The following is a 17,294-nucleotide window of genomic DNA, read 5'->3' as shown; positions in this document are numbered from 1 at the left end:
TATTCAGGGGGAATAAGGTATGAATTCTAGGCTTTGAATCTACTGGGCCGCGGACGCAATAATAACGGTGTCTCTCTTTGTATGGGTTAAAAGGCTGGATCGTCCGAAATTTCTTCATCCATTTGTTAAATTTCTCCGAGATGTCCGTTTTCTTTGTGGGTTTACACGTGATTGTGATTGGATAGGTTTAAGCGCTCCCCCGCTATTCACCTCACCGTCCAACATGAAACCCCAAGCACCGCGACAACGACAGATCAGCTTCGAATGTCTGATTTGTTCAATTAGCAACATCTTTACTGATGTAGGCTAAATCCGCCACGAAAATGTTGACTCCGATCATGACGCCTGAGGTGGTGCGGAGTCGAACTGAACCGACCGAAGACGAAGACGAAGCAGCATCCGGCTCACAACTTGTACGCACACCGCAGAAGTCGAAGTCGCCCAAAGCCCGATCTCTTTCGGATAGCACGCCCCATCTCGAGCCATCGCCCAAGTTCCGTGAGCCCCTGCGCGCCTCCAAAGATGATCACACCATCATTGCCAGTCCGCGAACGCCCAGGCGCCCTGAGTTCCTCTCAAGAGGACTGTCTCTGCAGATGCCATCGCGAGAGACGCCCATGCCCAGTCCAGCTCACTTCGCAGCTCGCGTCCCTCTCTCCCCGCAACTAGATGCGCGCAACACCTACGCATCCCCGGCGTCTCTCCTGCCTCGTCGATCGCGCGGTGCCGAATTCTCGAGAGCGTGCACCAACCTCCACCACTCGACCCTCGCCGACCAGTCCTCGCCCGATTCTTCGCCGACAATCACACAAAAGGGCATGATGATCCCCAGGAAACCGAGGGGGAACTCCATGGTATTCGATTCGCCAAATGTGAACATGCATGCTGCGTGGGGTGCTGGTGATAGGACTGCGGCTTCTAGTTCTGTGGGCAGCATCAATATGCTCGGATCTGAGGACTCTAGTAGCACTTCCGACGAAGGCGACCCAATGGATCCAGACGACAACGATGACCCGATGCTGATGACTCCGCAAGCAATGAAGAATAACACGCCATTTGGGGGAGCGCCCACGGGAAGCAATCCTGGCGCCTGGCCACCCACCATATTCTCGCCTGGAGGGATGCCTACGTTTATGAGCATACAACGAGCACGGTTGCGCAAAGGTCGGAGTCGGAAGAGTTCAAGCTCGGCAAGCGGACATAGCTCCATGGCGAGCCCGGGGCCAGCTTCTCCGCCGAATGGGAGGGGCGAGGGCTATTTCGCAAGGGAAGCGGTGATACGGAAGGCGGGATCGAGGCGTGAGAGCCTCTCGCTCTTTACCAACGACCTTCACATCTCCTCGGGAAACGACAGCGGCGACGAGGCTGCAGCAATGCCACAGACGCCCGGGGTCGTTCGCAGGCCTGTCACACGAAGAGGCAACTTACTAGTGAGTGGCAACCGCACGCGTTCACAAAATTAGAATGCTAACCTTCCTAGCCAAAATCGAGACAATTTGGACGGATCAAGGCTGAACTCCTCGAAGAAGCGGCACCCATCGACAGCGAGGTCCGGCGCGAGGCCGAAATCATACGCCAGGTACGAGAGAGCGATGACTTCGAGCGACCTTCAGTTACGGCGCAATCGTCACCGACATTGTTACCAGCTGTGCCTGGGTTGGAGGGGCCGCTGGAGGGCGTTCCGGAAGAAGAAAGTGAGAGCGGCATGAGCATGGACAGTTCAACGACGAGGGGTTTATTCGGAGCATTCAACATTGGCGCTTCTAGAAACACTAATGGAAGAGACTTTTGGCAACGCGATGCTCCAGCGCAGACGCCACCACCACCTTCGTTCCCGCGCGCCGGGTCGTCTGCAATTAGCGAAGACGTCAACATGGATTCTCCAACAGTGTCCTCGACCTCAGCTAACAATATAACTGCATCCGAAAATAACAATCACTCTGGGTACATATCTCGGTCCTCCACACCACAGCCGCTCGCCCCGCCGACTGCAGCCGATGCGCTGAAGAAATCGAGCAAGCGCAGGCGGGATGACGACCTTGACGGGCATTCCATCAAACGACGGGCTGTCTCTCCAGGTGTGAGCGTCCAGAACAGCCCGGTACTATCACAATCCCCGGCACAGCGTGACGGCAGCCTATGGGGTACGGCCACGAAAGCGAACGGGCAGGGCTCTGGGGGCCATGCTGCCGGTGAAAGATCAAATAGCGGAGGCAGTGTGAGTATGACTCCTTCATTGGGTCCTAAGAGGATCGGTCTACAGGGCATGACCGATACCAGCGACGGCTTCATGAAGATGAGTATCGAATGAGGATGTCCCTTATTCCTTGTATTATAATTTTGATTCAGTAAGGATTTAGCGTGGCGCATGGGAAGGCATTCGGACGGACGCTTGAATAGCAGTGACGGCCATAGTAATTTAATGAGCTGTACGGATCCGTATACGGCAATGCTCGTGAATGACTGTGGTGACCAATCAGATGGCATAGCAAGCTAATCCCTGCACTTCGCCAAGACCATCCCACGTCTCAGCCTCAGCTCCGACCTCATCGCCAAACGGCGCAGGAATTCAAGTTACGAACCGCTACTCAAACACAAAGTTCCTCTGTTCCTTCGAGTCTGTCCATAACCCAGAATGTCAAAAACAGCAGCACTCTCCTCCTTCGTGGAGAGCGCTCCTCCAGGCGAGGTACGTACCATTTCACGCCCCGCTTGAGCAACGTTAACGCCTCCCAGCTTACCGACGTCACAAAAGGTACGCCTTCCGCAACCGTGCTCCTATGTCCATAAATTCGGGGCCTCTTTCGCGCCTATTTCGACATCGATTGACCCTCTACAGCTATTAGATCTATCCTCGGCGATGACTCTGTTCAGAGCGAGCTTGCGCCGGCCTTCGAGAAATACAACGAGGAGCAATTCTCAACGACGAAGCTCCCCGGCGGCAGCGAAGAGGTTCTGGTCAGCTCGTACAACTCATTAGGGGATGGAAGATATTATGATGTGGAGAGTCAGAGCTCGTTCGCGTTCGACCATGCAACACAGAAAGCGAGCGGCGTGCAGTCCTACGTGTTGGAGTCGAATCACTCAGACCTTGTGTATGCGGTGCCCAATTCCTCAAAGAGGAGGATACTGATCAACGTGTAGGAAGAGCCTCGTCAAGAGCCTAAGCACACACGCAACCGAACACTACCCCAAATCCAGCCTCGGCGTCTACCCAACCGCCGACGACAGTCAACTCGCTATCCTAACCGTCGCCTCCAAATACTCGCCGTCCAACTTCTGGAACGGACGCTGGCGCTCCCACTACATCTACACGCCTTCGTCAGGCACGCTAACCGGCGCCATCAAGGTTGACGTGCATTACTATGAGGACGGTAACGTGCGGCTGCTCACAAACAAGGATGTGAGCCTCAAGGTGGGAAGCAATGCAGGTGCGGGCGAGATTGTGAGGGCTATCGCGACAGCGGAGAAGAAATATCAGGAGGATTTGAATAAGGCGTTCGGCAGCATGAGTGAGGGAGCGTTCAAGGCGCTGAGGAGGCAACTGCCGATTACGAGGCAGAAGCTTGAGTGGGAGAAGATTAGTGGGTATAGGTTGGGGCAGGATATTGGGGGTGGAAGGTCGAGATGAGGGAAACCCGTGGGTGGCTGGATAGAGCGGTATACGGGGCGGAAAAACATATGATGACCATACGATAGACATTGGGATGAAGTCGCCCTCGGATTTCTTAGCCATCCGTCTTACATGATGTAAACTTTCTCTTTTCCCTCACCCCTCCGTTTCTCATACGCCCTTTTCCAGACCTTATCCCTTCCATTACTATTCCTATTTTTACGTTCGCAGCCACATGGCATTGTTCGCTGGCGGTCTTCGGGACCTACTCTGGCCTATCCCCATCTTCCGACTTTCACTTAAGAGGTTGGCCGCTAGACAGGGCAGCACGTCGCTCCTTCCTTCACCTGACCCTATCCACCGGAGGAACTCTAACCCGCCGTCGCCTTCACCACCGTCGCGCTTCTGCGACCAGCTCGAGTATTGTCGATTACTGCTCCTTCCCATCGACGTCTCGTATATCCGTCGCAACGACGATCGCTTTCGGAGTGTTTCGGCCGAACCGCATCACCGAAGCCGACAACAGCTAGGTAACTTCCCGACTTAGCATTGCGCACTCTGAAGAGGGTCGCGGGCTAATGAACCAACCCCTAGGTACGACGTCATGGCTCCTCCTCGTAGCGGTCGCGACCGTGATCGAGGGAAGAAAAACAAGAACAGCAATCCCCAGGATTCGAAACTTCGCCATTGGCGTTTCTCTACCACTGAAGACTCAGTGCCCGAGAGACCGCTCACGAAGCACGCTCGCAGTACCTTCTTTCAAGAAGCCTTCGAACTCCTAGCCGGTGATGTTGGAAGCATGCATGAGGTAATTCAGGCTCTGGCTTCCGATGGTGGCTTGAAGAGGGTCCTTCAACTGGTTAAAGACGATATCCCGAGCCCGATCAATAACCAGAAGGAAGTCTTCCAATCGACCGTATTACCGTTCCTGAAGGTACTCAGCTATCCCAAGGTTATAAGCTCCGGCCTCCTAGAATCGTCAGTTGCCACGATATACAACACGATCTTCGGTCCGGGCGGTCAGCACACATTAAAGCTGTTTAAGCTCATCGCCGCATTCGCCCACGAACTTTCTTTGGACGAACTCGCGCCGACCATTGCCACGTTCTCTAAGATTCTTGACTTGAATGAAACGGTCAAGCTCATCGACGAGTTCAAATCCATTCTCGCTAGCCTTGAATCCGCCCTTGGGGGTGCTACAGACGACCGGAGCGATCTCACGGCCGTGAATGCACGGAAATGGATCGAACGCTCTCAGATCCGCTTGGGAATAGGAGGACCGGCTATTGGGATCGCACATCCGGGATATAAGTCCAGCGGACCTAGAGCTCAGTTCTGCCTGTTATATGATGCTCCAGGCCATCTCTCCAAAGCGGGTCCCAGACATGACAATGATTCGGAAGACGTTCGACAAATCCAGATTCTCCCAACATTTCAGGAAATTATAAGCGAGAGGAACCCCTATCTCCCCGTTCTCGATCCTTCCCAGCTCCATCTGCCTGGCATTGACGGCCTCATCGACCGACACTTCCGCCTTTACAGGGAAGAAGCCATTGGCGAGATTAGGGACGCGGTAAAATTTGAGTTGGATCGACAGAAAGGCTCAGGCAAGAAGCTGGCAAGATCCGATCAGGGAATACGCATGAACATCTATACCCACGTCTCTCTCCAGGCCCTGCACTGCGACCGCTGGGAAGGGCTCGGTGTGACTGTCTCGATCGACCAACCTAAGGGTCTACAAGTCATGACCGCAAAGCAGCGGCAGGAATGGTGGGAGTCGAACGCCCGTTTGCAAGCGGGATCTCTCGTCTGTCTTCTGGATCCCGCTGGACACGTCTTATTCTGCACCGTCGCTGATATAGACAAACGGAAGAAGCGTGAAGACGACGAGGACGCTGTCAGATCAGGTCGAAACGAGGACAATCCCTGGCTTGATCTAAGCTCGAATCCTAGGCGAGCACTCGTAACGGTCGCTGTGGCGGATGAGAGGGATCTCCCCACGATGGCGGATTATTTCTCGGGTCGCAAGTCCTCCTTGAGGATGACTCTGCTGGAGTTCCCTAAGACCCTTCTGCAGGCATTTTACCCAACTCTGGCTGCACTGCAGTCGATGCTTGGCAAAGAGAACCTACCATTCGCGGACTTCCTCGTACCTTCGGAAGAAGTATCCGGCGAGGTAGAGGTGGGACCTCCAACGTATTCTCAACAGCGAAGTTTCCAGTTTGATCTGAGCTGCCTCATGACCAATCAGAAGCCCTTAGCTCTTTCTCCCAATGTTCCCTTCGACATAGATACGCTCACGAAAGGTTCAACCCTAGATGTCAAGCAAGCAGAAGCGCTTGTTCATGCGCTCACACGTCGATTGGCCCTCTGTCAAGGCCCGCCTGGAACGGGAAAGAGCTATACCAGCGTGGCACTGACCCGAGTTCTTCTTTCGAACAAGAAGAAAGCGGACCTGGGTCCGATGTTAGTCGTAACGTACACAAATCATGCACTCGATCAGACCTTGGAGCATCTTCTGGACAACGGTATCGCGCGCGCCATTCGGATTGGCAGTCGCTCCAAGAGCGAACAACTCGAAGACTTGAATCTACGAATCGTCAGCAAAAGAATGGAGCGCACGCGAACGGAGAAGCACGAAGGATATCTATTATCTCTAGCATTACGAGATGATGCAGCGTATGTGAACAGAGCCATTGGCGACCTCATCACGTCAGGGGCACTCGACAGCCTAAACCCGTATCTGAAGGATAACTACCCTAAGTTTCACCGTCAGTTCTGGGGCAAGGATAAGGATGGCTTTAAGAGAGTCGCCCGCTCAAAGCATGCTATCCACGTTTGGCTTCGAGGAAATGCCTCTAGGTACGTCTAAATTCATACCAGCTTGCGCCGTTGTGGAGGCCTTCAGCAGGGCATAGCCAGCACTTATCTAGGCGTTGAGCCCTCTTTCGATACAAGACATTCGCTAACGTATAGCGCAGCGGTGGCCGTACCAATCGTCCAGTCGCCGAGCTGCTCGACACTGAGGCTGATGTCTGGGGCATGACCTCCGCTGAGCGACAGGCACTGAACGCCTTTTGGATGAACGATTGCCAGACCCTGAGGAAGCGGAGGTTTCTAGCGGCCATGAAGGCGTATCGGAAGAGTAAAGTCCGTGATGAAGCCGCGAGACAGGATGTCGATCTGCGTTGCCTAGAGCAGGCTGACATTATTGGCATCACCACTTCTGGCCTCGCTCGGAATCTGGACTTGTTGAGGCGGCTGCCAGTCAAAGCCCTCTTAGTCGAGGAAGCCGGCGAAGTCTTGGAAGCCCATACTTTGACTGCTCTTCTGCCATCGGTTGAACACGCCATCCTAATCGGTGACCATTTTCAACTTAAGCCTTCCGTCAGCAATTTCGATCTGACCTCCGAGAGCTATCGAGGGAAGCGGTACTCCCTTGACATGTCGCTTTTCGAACGTCTGGTACGTATGACCTGCCCCCATGTGCTGGTGTACCTGAGTTTTGGATCCGGAAAGCCATTCTCCGAGGCCTTCAACGAAGCGAGACTAGACAGTCATCTTGCTTGTCAATTCCTTCTCCCTCTAGTTTAAGCCATCTACTAATATGTACCACCGCGTCTGTAGGTCAATCCTCCCAAGGGTATTCCCGGCGTCAAACTACCATTCAGCACGTTAGAGACGCAACGTCGCATGCATCCTTCAATTTCCGCCCTGATTCGCCACACATTGTATCCCGCGCTTGAGGATGCGCCGAACGTGTCACTCTACCCTGAAGTCGTTGGGATGAAGAAACGCCTCTTTTGGCTCGATCATTCTTCACCGGAAGCAGGCGTTGAAGAAGATGAGCAGGTGGCGACATCGAAATCTAATGATTTCGAAGTCCTGCTTGTGGTCTGCCTAGTTGCGCATCTATTATCGCAAGGTGTCTACGAACCGAAAGACGTTGCTGTCATTACGCCTTACCTGGGCCAGCTTTTCAAACTTCGAAAGGCACTTTCTCAGATCTTTGAGATTGCTCTTGATGATCGAGATGAGGAGGCGCTTCAAAAAGCGGGTATTGTCGACGACGGGCGGTCGATAAATGGCCAAGGGAGCATGATCAAGAAGACAACCCTGCTTCAAGCCCTGAAAGTTGCCAGTGTGGACAATTTCCAAGGAGAGGAAGCAAAAGTCGTGGTCGTTTCGCTCGTGCGGTCGAACAAAGAGAATAAGTGCGGTTTTCTGAAGACCTCAAACCGGTAAGTCTACCTCTTCATCTTTTTTCGAAGAGAACTCGCTGAGTTATTGCAGGATCAATGTCCTCCTGAGTCGTGCAAAACACGGGATGTACATTATCGGCAATAGTACAACCAGCGCCGGCGTCCCAATGTGGTCAAAGGTGTTGGAAGTGCTCCAAGAGCAAGGGAACGTTGGAATGAGCCTTGCACTTTGTTGCCCAAGACATCCTGATACACCAATTGAAGTCTCGCAGCCTGATGACTTCAAGCGATACGCTCCTGAAGGAGGATGCGCTTTACGGTGCGATCGCCGGTTGAAATGCGGACATCCTTGCGAGCAGAGGTGCCATTCTGACTTGCGACACGATAGTAAGTCGTCTCCCCTTCCCTCTAGGAAGCCCTCGGACACAGGCCAAACTACTCGAATGGCCGTGGCAGACGATCGATTGGATCTGAAGCCCGTCAGGATGGAATCTTCCAAGTTACTTGACTAATCATGCTTCTAGACGTCAAGTGTCTCGAGCCGTGTCCCCGGACAAAAGCTGGCTGCGAGCACATCTGCAAGAAGGTGTGCGGGGAGCAGTGCGATCCGATGTGCCAGGAACTACTTAGGGATATCAACGTCGTCTTGCCTTGCGGCCATATCGTCAAGGATTTACTCTGCTGGCAATTTCAGTCCCAAGACACTATCAAATGCACAGTCCAGGTAGAGCGAAAAGTCGTGGATTGCCAGCACACCGTCAAGGTGAAATGCCATGTGGACGTCAATGCGGAGGGCTACACGTGTAGAGTTCCATGTGGTGGCGCTCTGAAGTGTGGGCATTCCTGTAAGTTTGACAATACCCTGAACGCCTTCAGGTGCCCCGATACATTGGCGGAATGTGGTTCGAAGTTTTTGGCTCATGCTAACGCTGTAAAGGCAAGACTCCTTGTTATCTGTGTCCAAATTGGAGCGGGGAGCGAGCCCACACGCAGTGCACGGCGAAGTGCGATAAGCCTTTCTCGAATTGCAGCCATCAGTGCACGGCAACCTGCCACAATGGGAAACCCTGCGGGACATGCCAGAAGCCATGTGAAGTGGCCTGCAGCCACTCTCGATGTGACAAGCGATGCGGAGAGCCATGCAATCCATGTGCTCGGGAAGACTGCGCATCGGCTTGCCCTCACACTAAATGGTATGTGTCTGCTTTGAGATAAGTAGCCTAAGCTAGGAGTACTAAACATTCCCCAGCTCCATGCCTTGCGCCGCACCGTGCGATTGGATTCCATGTTCCAAGCGTTGTTCCAAGATCCTGCGCTGTGGGCATCAATGTAGGTGTCGTACTGAATGTAGGTAGAACAGGACGTCACTAATTCAGAGCTAGGCCCCTCCCTCTGTGGCGAGATCTGTCCAGGTACTAAATATTGCCAAGAGTGCGCGCCGGAGTCGACAAAAGCCAAAATTGTGGACTATGTCGGGATGGCCCAGTACAAGGACGTTAATCTTGACGAAGATCCAATCATTGTCCCACTCTGTGGTCATGCAATGACTATGAGTAGCATGGACGGCAACCTGAACATGTCCTCAGTCTACGACATGAACACCGACGGTACGGTGAAAGCGATCAAAGCGTCGGCACCCTTCTCCTCTGACGAGCTGAAGAATCTCCCGGGATGTGCCCTCTGTCGTGGTCCATTGCGTAGCATAAACCGCTACGGCCGAATCATCCGTCGTGTTCTTCTTGACGAGAGCACCAAGCGCTTCGTGAGCTCCGCTGGAATGGTATTCGGACCGCTCACCGAGCGACTATTTGCGGCGCAGAAGAAACTAGTTGAGGCACCATCCAAACCTAACAAGATCACTGCGCCGTCTGCTCTAAATTTCACAGGAGATCGAGACGCCCAGTTGAAGGTCATCGCTCGTGTTACAGCAGGGTCAGTTCGCTATTCTGAGATCATCAATACTCGCCAAGCTATCGCGAAGTATTTCCAGAAAGTTCATCGGGATGCGACACCCTTCGCTCAGCTCTGGAGCCTTGCCGAAGTTGCTCGTCGTCGCGGCGGACAGGCGAGCATGATTAGAGGCTTCCAGAACCCAGTATCGAATGTCACGTTCCATATCATGGCCATAGCGTTGCTCATTCGATGCGACATCGCTATACTCGCAGACGTGCTCCACGAGTTCGGCAAGCTTCGAAAAGGCCCGTTGCCCAGGAAGATTCACATGGATCTCTCAAAAAACCGAAACGAATGTGTGCTTTTCATCAACGACTCGAAAGCTACTAAAGACTACGAGCGCGAGGTGGAAGGTCACATATTCTACGCCCAGTACTGCGGTATCGAGGCTCAGCACACAGGCGGCGTACATGTAGCAAAAGCCCTCCAAGAGGACGGTAAGGCTCACACCCAAGAAGCCCGCGCTATCTGCAAGCAGTTCGGCGGCAAGCTGGACTCCCTTATCTTGGAAGTGGATGCAGCTGAACGAGACTTGGATTCAGGCTTCGTACAAGTCACGATTACTTCAGAGGAGCGTCGCTCGGTGCTAGCAGCTATGGCGAAGGGCATGCGTGGCAGGGGCCGTTGGTATGTATGTGCCAACGGACATCCTTTCTGCGTCGATCGATGTGGGCGACCCATGGAGGAGGCGGAATGCCCTCAATGCGGCGAGACTATTGGAGGACGGCATCATCGGCCTGCTGCTGGTGTTGCGCCCGCCGAAGCACTAGAGGAGGAGCTCAGGACGATGAATTTGGGTGACCGATGAGAATGAGGGCATATGGAATCGCGATCATGGTGAGGCTTTCTAGTGCTTCATTATGGCATGCAGCATAATTTAATACCGGTATGGAGCTCTAGAGAATATGGCTGCTCCTTCTGAAGCGGCGGCGTAGATAATTCCGCCTCGGGATGTCAAAAAAGGTGCCGCCGGTTGCAGTCACTCCTTCTCAACGAGACTCTGCTCATCCTCCGTCTTGAATCAATCAACCACCATAATAGGGAATGACCTACCGTAGAAGCCTCAACCAGAATTGAGGCAGCTCGGTTGACGAGTTCCTCGCATCTCCACGCAAAACTCTAATCTCATTCAGATCACTTCACACCGCCTCATCATGTCATTCAAAACATGACAGGCTAGCCCATTGTCGGCCGGCATTAGTATCTCGATCTCGTTATGCCGATGCGCATCTTGCGCTATGTCTACTAGCATGTCTTTCGCTCTGGCGTTTGAAAAATCTCCTCCTGAAGGCCCCTCGACGAATAATAGATTTGAACTCGCTCACTGTTCCTCTGTCTGCCTCCAGGGTTCAGACCGGATATTTCTAGAACGGTTATTGACGCGAGGAATATGCATCGCACGAGCGGGACTGCGGGAACCTGAAGTACATACGGCGAGGTAACTGCGTCAGCCCTGTCTCACTCTCTCCGGCGGTGACGACTCCCTCCATAGGCGGCCTCCTCGCTTGGAAAACCTCATGGAATCTATACAGAGCTTTACTCTAGAGGCAACTTGGCGTCTTCAGTTATCCTCTGCTTCTGGCTCTGATGCTAGCGCTTCTGCTCCCTACCAATTTTAGGGGCGATACCGAAGCTTCTACTTTCGGCTCCCCTGCTCCTAGCTTCTCTCATCATAAGTCTAGCTCTACATCTAACACTCCTATTTCTTACCAATTTCAAGGTAATATTCAGGCACTGCTGGGTCCAGATCTCTCCCGCTGCTGCGTTTCGCTGTTAGATATCTAGATAGCTGGTCGAGAGGGCGGGAATTACGGTCTTATTCATTCTATTGCCCTTTTTATTCTAGATTTGCTCTTATGTTCTTTCGGCATTGTCGAGTTGCTCTTCACTAACCTTAATCTTCGCGCAGTTACGGTTTTGACACAGACCAAGATATCTTCGAATGGTTCGATGCTTCCCATTTGAGCGGCGCGATGCGTCCCCGGAGCTGAGCGCAATAAAATTTCTCTTTATAACGAGTACATGCTGGAGGATTAGGAAGCGCCGGAGTAGGGGCGTATCAGGAAAGGATTCTGGAGGAAGGTTAAAAGATCGGCGATCAAGTTCATCGTCGACGAGTTGACGAGGTTCCGGCTGACCTTTTCCTGGCAAAAGCTAGGCGGTCAATGGGGATACGGGTTTACAATGTATAAGGCACTGTTGGACGCGGTACCCGGAATAGTTGACAACATCCGGTTCGAGCGTGGTGCTAGTCTAATGGTCGAGTGGTCTCAAACGCGGTGCGAGCATAGGATAGTTAAGAGGACAAATGAATATCTTTGAACACGAAAAGGTTGAGAAGACCTTGAAGAAAGAGATTTTCTTACGGATAGTCTAACGTAACCAGCATCTCTTCTACCCCGCTTCCGCTTCTGTTGTAGACTAATTTCGCCTAACTCTACGGAGGGAACCACTGGCGCTTGGTGCTGAAGAGGTAGTCGAGGTATTCGGGGGCGGAGGGGGCGCGTCTTTAAGATACCAAAGCAGGCAAACCTTCCTAGTGCTGCCCACAGCCTCACTATTACACATGAAGACCCGAACGCCAACAGGACGGAGATCCCCGAAGTCTGCCTTGTGCTGTATGAGCAGATATCCCAGACTCCAGGAAGATGGTGCACCTGAGCATGGTAATTCTTGTTAGCGCTTGCTTACTGGTGGAGGCCAAGTACGTACCCAAAAGTGCCACCCCGGGCTCATTCAGCTGGTCGTACGTGCCTATGCCGACCCATATACTTTCTTTCCATTCCGGAATGTCATCGGTTCCCACGGCGCGGACGATGATCTCCTTTGAATCCTGGTTGGTGATCGCCGCGACCGCGTAGTAGCGGAGACGTTTGAAAGAATCCTTTTGCCCTATCATGTTCTTCCAAAACTTCCATAGGCCATACATGACATCCGAGCACCGACGGAGCTCAGGAAGCTGATCTTTTGGCCAAACCTGGTCATTGAGATCCTTCGTAAATTCCGGAGCTTTTAGGTTCAAAGCTATGATAACTTGCTTCCATTAGATACGACGAGCGCGATGAGAAGGCTGGGGGATACTAACCGCCTTCTTCAGGATTGATTCCATATTGGAAGTGGGCATCGGTGAACTGAGAGAATGTTAGTATCGTTAAGACCTGAGGCCACTGGTTGTTAAGTGCTTCACCGTACCGGATACTGCCTACCATTGTGTGCGTAGGTCTGACCTCTGACTTCGTTATGATCGCCGTTGTCATCCCAAGCCGGCCCATGGTGCTACAAGAGTGGAAGCGAGTCAGCACAAACTTTAAGTAGGAATGGGTACCAATTGTCTTATCCAAAGCTCGCACTTGAGATACGTGGTGTCTTAGTCCATCGAGCCTGACATAAGACATGGCTGTCGTAGGGCCTTCATACCACCCAAGAGACCCGGATCTTTCCATCAGGATGATTGTAGGGCTTGTCTGAAACCCCTATGCCCCTTAGCGCATCAGCGATGCCCCAGCCACTCCACTCGAAATCTCCGTTCCTTGGGTTAAGCTCGTCGCCGTCGTAAAGTTTCCAGCCCCAATCCTCGAACGATTCTGCAACAGCATGGCAGTTAGCGTGTAGGCCTGCGCTCTGTTGATCGAACGACGTACGCGGAAATTCCACAAACGGACTTTGAACGGCTACAGGTGGAGAGGCATGATTAGCGAAAGTCCAGCTGAGGAGAGAATGGAAACCGGCAATGCCTTCTAGCAGCGAAGGTCCTTGAATTGCTACAACAGTGACCTCTCAGAGTGACTGGGCCAGACAGATCGCTTTTCCACGTACTTACTCTTAGGTTGATTGTCGAAGAAATGAGAAGCCGCACCCTCCGGCACCCTTATGGCCTCGATCAGAGCTGCACCTTTGCAGACAGACTTGTCCCAGAGCTTATCATCAGCTGGATGTGGAACATCCCACTGACTGGCTCGACGGTGAAGGCTTCCGGCTCCGGTTGAGGTCGTCGTCGAAGATCCTCCTGCGGAAGAGTTTTTCGAAGCGGCGGATAGGTCGGCGATGAAGGTGCTCGCTCCAGCAAGAAGGCATAACACCAGGACCACTGCGAGGCTGGAGGAACCGGTGAGATTCATAGGGATTGGCGGGACAATGGTGGATGGCGGATGCAGATTAAGAAGAAAGAAGGGATAGATCAAGTAGACCTCGGGATGAAGGGCCAAGAAAGTTCCACTAAGCAAGTTAGGAAAGAGCAAGACAGGGTGAAGGTGAGCGGGGCCGCGGGATTAGCGAGAGTGAAGAGCACGAAGAGGCATCTCTCCGAGGTGGGTGCAGAAGGCTTAGCGTGAGCGCGGAGTCGGTTAGAGTGAAAGGGTCTAGCACGTCTTTTCTCCCCGACTGCGCGGAACCAAAACATGGAGACGCTTTTACGATTACACACCCGTATGTATCGTTCACTCCATCTCTTCTCCGTGCCGCTCCATCCGCATGTCGTCCGTCGTCCTTCCCTTATTCGCCCTATTTCGCTTTCGGGGTCTTACACCTACAAGTGACCCTCGTAGCGTCGAAATGAGGGACTGCGGCAGATGGATCAATCAAGGGCAAGGCGTGGTGAATTTATAGATGCAGAGTATGAGAAAAGCCAGTATTTTGAGGCATTATGTGAGGGCTTGAAACATCAATGGCGGGTTGAACGGCTTTCAAACAAGCGCGACTTGGTTCAGACAGACTATAGACGGGGTGGCACTCACTATTGGGAGAATCCGTATCTCAACCCTCGGTACAAATTCTTCATTAGATCCTTAAATCTTCGATATGTCATAGTTCGTGCTAACACGCCATCTCTTGTCCAAGATACGTAACATCTGCTCATGATCCTTGACCCCGACTCCGATACTGCTCCAAAAACCTCAGCCTCTCCGTAATCCCACCCCAACCATCACACGTATGCTTTCTCTCCAGCCTCGCCAGCGCCCTTCCATCCCCACTCTCCACGTCCTCATCATCACTTTTACTCCACACGCCACGCTGGTTAGGCAGTGGCTTGTCCTTTTTCCACGCAACCAGGATATTCATAGCGAGCTCAGGTCGACACCGCGTGTGCTTGAGAGCCTCGGTAATGAGCTCATCCGCGAAACCTTCGTCGTGCTGTTCTTCGAAAAAGACGTCAAATTCGGAGGGCGTAAGAGGTGGGTCGGGGTCACCGGAGGATGTGGATGAGGGAGAGGAGGGAGCGGGGGACGAGCGCTCTGGAGGCGGGAGGGGTTCATCGAGGGAGCGCCGAAATTCTTGAAGGGAGTGGGTTGTGGAAGCTTCTGATTCAGATTTGTGGGCTGGAGAGGAGGGTTCTAACAGAGGGGTTTGATTGCATGCCTCGTCTTCTGCTTCAGCATACTGGGTGAAGCCTTCGGGCCGCGGGAGTGCAGTAAGAGAGAAGCCTTGTGATGGAGAAGACAAGATAGCCTGCGTATCGAATGCTGGCGCTTTGTGACGAGGCGCACGTGGGGTAGGCGTGTTGGATGGGTAGTCGCTCGAAGCTAGAGGCTCGATATCTCCATTTGGCGGAGGTATAGGCGCAAGGTCGTCCGTTCCGAGGTCCACCGAATCTAGGGACTCAGCATCCTTGTCGGCCTCTGCGCTCTCTTGAGGATGGGATTGCGGCTGAATAGCGTCCTCCATATCCTCGTCTTGGGGAAGCTGTGATTCTGACGATGAGCTTTCTGTTGAAGATATCTCAACCGGCTGCTGTTGGGTACCAGGAATAGGTGCCTGCTCAAGTCCATCTTCCGGCGCAGGTGATAGGTTTTCACTCTTTCGCCGCTTTGAGGGTCGAGGTGTTTCAACCTGCTCCTCTTCCTGCTCCTCTATCTCCTTGTCACCCTCATGTATTCGCTTCAACGCCTTTTCGTATGCTTTAGTAATGTAATGCGGGGTCTCGTGGACAGCGGTCGAAGATGATGGGCATACCTGCGGCGACTTCCGAGCCGTCTCAGTGCGGCCTTTTTCGGCAGCTTCTAAGGCGAAGTAGGGCGCTCTGTCTTCGGCTGACAGTGAGTCCCACTGGGACATAAGGAGTGCATGGAGTTCAGCTGCCATACAGTGTTAGCGACTCCAAATGAAAGTCATGCAACGTAAACGTACTATAGTCCAAACCTGGCTGTTCGTTCCAGACTGACCACTTCTTCTCCCGGGCATAGAACACGTAGGCTGTGGGAGCTTTCCCCTTTTGCCGTTCTGTAAGATACTTCTCAAAGCATGCATCTTCGGGATCATCCCGCTTTCTCTGCACTTTTGGACTGAAGATCCGCGGGGTCGCCGGGCCTGGTGCTTCCTCCCCTTCTACAGATATCTGGCTGGCTTTCTGGATCGCTTCTTCCTCCTGTCTTTTCTCCACCATCTTTCTTATCTTCTCGCGCTTTGAAACTGGGTCCTGCTCCCACTGCGGTCGTATCACCTTCTCAAAGTATTGCTTCCACTGCTCGGCGGTTTGCGTTTTGCCTTCTGCCCAACTTTTCCACGCGTTCAGATACCTTTCGCCAGTGCAGCTATTAATCTCCTCCACAAAGGCATATAGTTCTTCCCAGTTTTCCTTGTCAAACATTGTATTAAAATCGTGCACGGTGTAGTCTTCTTTGGCCCTTGCTTTGCTTAGTCCGCCAACTTTTCTCGATGTTGAAGGTTCTGCAGTCTTCGCTGCGGGCTGCTTTGCTTTCGTTGGCGCAGCCGCTGGCTCGGTGGGTTCGTCGGTGGGGGGAGACGGAGGAGCATTATCTGGAATGTTGAAGGCGGATGGAGGTCGGTCGCGCAGCTGTTTTAGATAGCGATCGCGCCACGACTGCCATGTATGTCGTGGATGCTGAATCTTCTTAGCTCAAGTCCTCGTTGCCTCAAAGACTAGTACGTACCTTCTCCTGCAGCTGCTTGTATATCTCGTTCCCGGCCACCAGTCCACCCTGCGCCTCAGCGTCGCGCACCCATTTGTACAGTATCCGATCCTCTTCGGCGGTATATGCCGCTCTTCCGCCCTTCGTAGGTCTGGATGCTGACCCAGCTTCGCGCACCACCCCCACCGGCGGTCCGGCTCGATGTTGATCGGGATCTTGGATCTCTCCGTGCTCAATCGACTTCTCGATGAACGTATAGCTTATGCTTCCGGGTGGGCAATCGCGTCGAAAATGGTCCGCGATCAGATAGTCGGCTTTCTTCTCCAGCATAACCACTTCTCCGCCATTGCTTCGGATGAGATCCAGATATCGGTTCCGAGACGGAACGCGCTGCGCGACCCAGAATTTCTTGCCGCTGAATAATTGGCCAGCGAGGTTTGCGCCTTCTGCGACGTCATCGTAGACTACCGGCGCGGCCATGGTGGTCGGTGTGTTGTAGTTGGGTGTGGAGAGATGTTTTGGAGGGGAGTCCACGGGGACTCGAGACGCGCCGACCGCGCGCGCTCATGAGGCGTGGGGAAGGCTTGGCAACGGCCTTCACCAGCGCCTGTCGTTCACACTCCGGAACGACAACAGTAGACAGAGCACGAGTATCGTGGA

The 17,294-nt window shown here is 53.1% G+C and overlaps 4 protein-coding genes across 4 annotated transcripts; 2 read left to right on the top strand and 2 right to left on the bottom strand.

Moving 5' to 3' along the window:
- Positions 1–851: 851 nt before the first annotated feature.
- BU26DRAFT_530636 (uncharacterized protein) lies at positions 852–3,631 on the top strand (the record flags this gene model as incomplete). The annotated part of the gene is made up of 5 exons (XM_033830972.1): positions 852–1,430; positions 1,481–2,300; positions 2,649–2,693; positions 2,840–3,095; positions 3,145–3,631. The coding sequence occupies 5 exons, from the start codon at positions 852–854 to the stop codon at positions 3,629–3,631; spliced, it is 2,187 nt and encodes a 728-aa protein (XP_033685247.1).
- A 641-nt stretch (positions 3,632–4,272) lies between these two features.
- Positions 4,273–10,826, top strand: BU26DRAFT_455788 (P-loop containing nucleoside triphosphate hydrolase protein). Its single transcript, XM_033824893.1, has 8 exons — positions 4,273–6,475; positions 6,595–7,078; positions 7,241–7,854; positions 7,907–8,202; positions 8,340–8,660; positions 8,753–9,008; positions 9,065–9,144; positions 9,198–10,826. Exons 1-8 carry the CDS (start codon positions 4,413–4,415, stop codon positions 10,574–10,576), a joined length of 5,493 nt encoding a protein of 1,830 aa, XP_033685246.1. The 5' UTR covers positions 4,273–4,412; the 3' UTR covers positions 10,577–10,826.
- Positions 10,827–12,189: 1,363 nt separating this feature from the next.
- Positions 12,190–13,886, bottom strand: BU26DRAFT_564114 (uncharacterized protein; the record flags this gene model as incomplete). Its single annotated transcript, XM_033833254.1, has 7 exons — positions 12,190–12,425; positions 12,481–12,801; positions 12,854–12,899; positions 12,961–13,044; positions 13,186–13,352; positions 13,410–13,529; positions 13,589–13,886. 7 exons carry the CDS (start codon positions 13,884–13,886, stop codon positions 12,190–12,192), a joined length of 1,272 nt encoding a protein of 423 aa, XP_033685245.1.
- Positions 13,887–14,464: 578 nt separating this feature from the next.
- On the bottom strand, positions 14,465–17,156 carry BU26DRAFT_604449 (uncharacterized protein). Its single transcript, XM_033835530.1, has 3 exons — positions 16,656–17,156; positions 15,892–16,606; positions 14,465–15,839 (listed from the first exon to the last, which is right to left on the bottom strand). The coding sequence occupies exons 1-3, from the start codon at positions 17,112–17,114 to the stop codon at positions 14,620–14,622; spliced, it is 2,394 nt and encodes a 797-aa protein (XP_033685244.1). The 5' UTR covers positions 17,115–17,156; the 3' UTR covers positions 14,465–14,619.
- Positions 17,157–17,294: the final 138 nt, after the last annotated feature.

This window comes from Trematosphaeria pertusa (genome assembly GCF_010094035.1).
Source record: "Trematosphaeria pertusa strain CBS 122368 unplaced genomic scaffold BU26scaffold_6, whole genome shotgun sequence".
NCBI classification, from domain to species: domain Eukaryota; kingdom Fungi; phylum Ascomycota; class Dothideomycetes; order Pleosporales; family Trematosphaeriaceae; genus Trematosphaeria; species Trematosphaeria pertusa.
This window is presented reverse-complemented; position numbering and strand designations above follow the sequence as displayed.

What these genes read in the sequence shown, in the direction of transcription:
- BU26DRAFT_455788 (XM_033824893.1), top strand. Translation starts at nt 4,413, where the DNA reads ATGCATGAGGTAATTCAGGCTCTGGCTTCCGATGGTGGCTTGAAGAGG. An exon ending in TTCTGACTTGCGACACGATA is followed by an intron (nt 8,203 to 8,339) that starts GTAAGTCGTCTC and finishes TCATGCTTCTAG; the next exon opens with ACGTCAAGTGTCTCGAGCCG. An exon ending in GCTTGCCCTCACACTAAATG is followed by an intron (nt 9,009 to 9,064) that starts GTATGTGTCTGC and finishes AACATTCCCCAG; the next exon opens with CTCCATGCCTTGCGCCGCAC.
- BU26DRAFT_604449 (XM_033835530.1), bottom strand. Translation starts at nt 17,114, where the DNA reads ATGGCCGCGCCGGTAGTCTACGATGACGTCGCAGAAGGCGCAAACCTC. An exon ending in ACAAGCAGCTGCAGGAGAAG is followed by an intron (nt 16,607 to 16,655) that starts GTACGTACTAGT and finishes AAGAAGATTCAG; the next exon opens with CATCCACGACATACATGGCA. An exon ending in ACAGCCAGGTTTGGACTATA is followed by an intron (nt 15,840 to 15,891) that starts GTACGTTTACGT and finishes ACTGTATGGCAG; the next exon opens with CTGAACTCCATGCACTCCTT.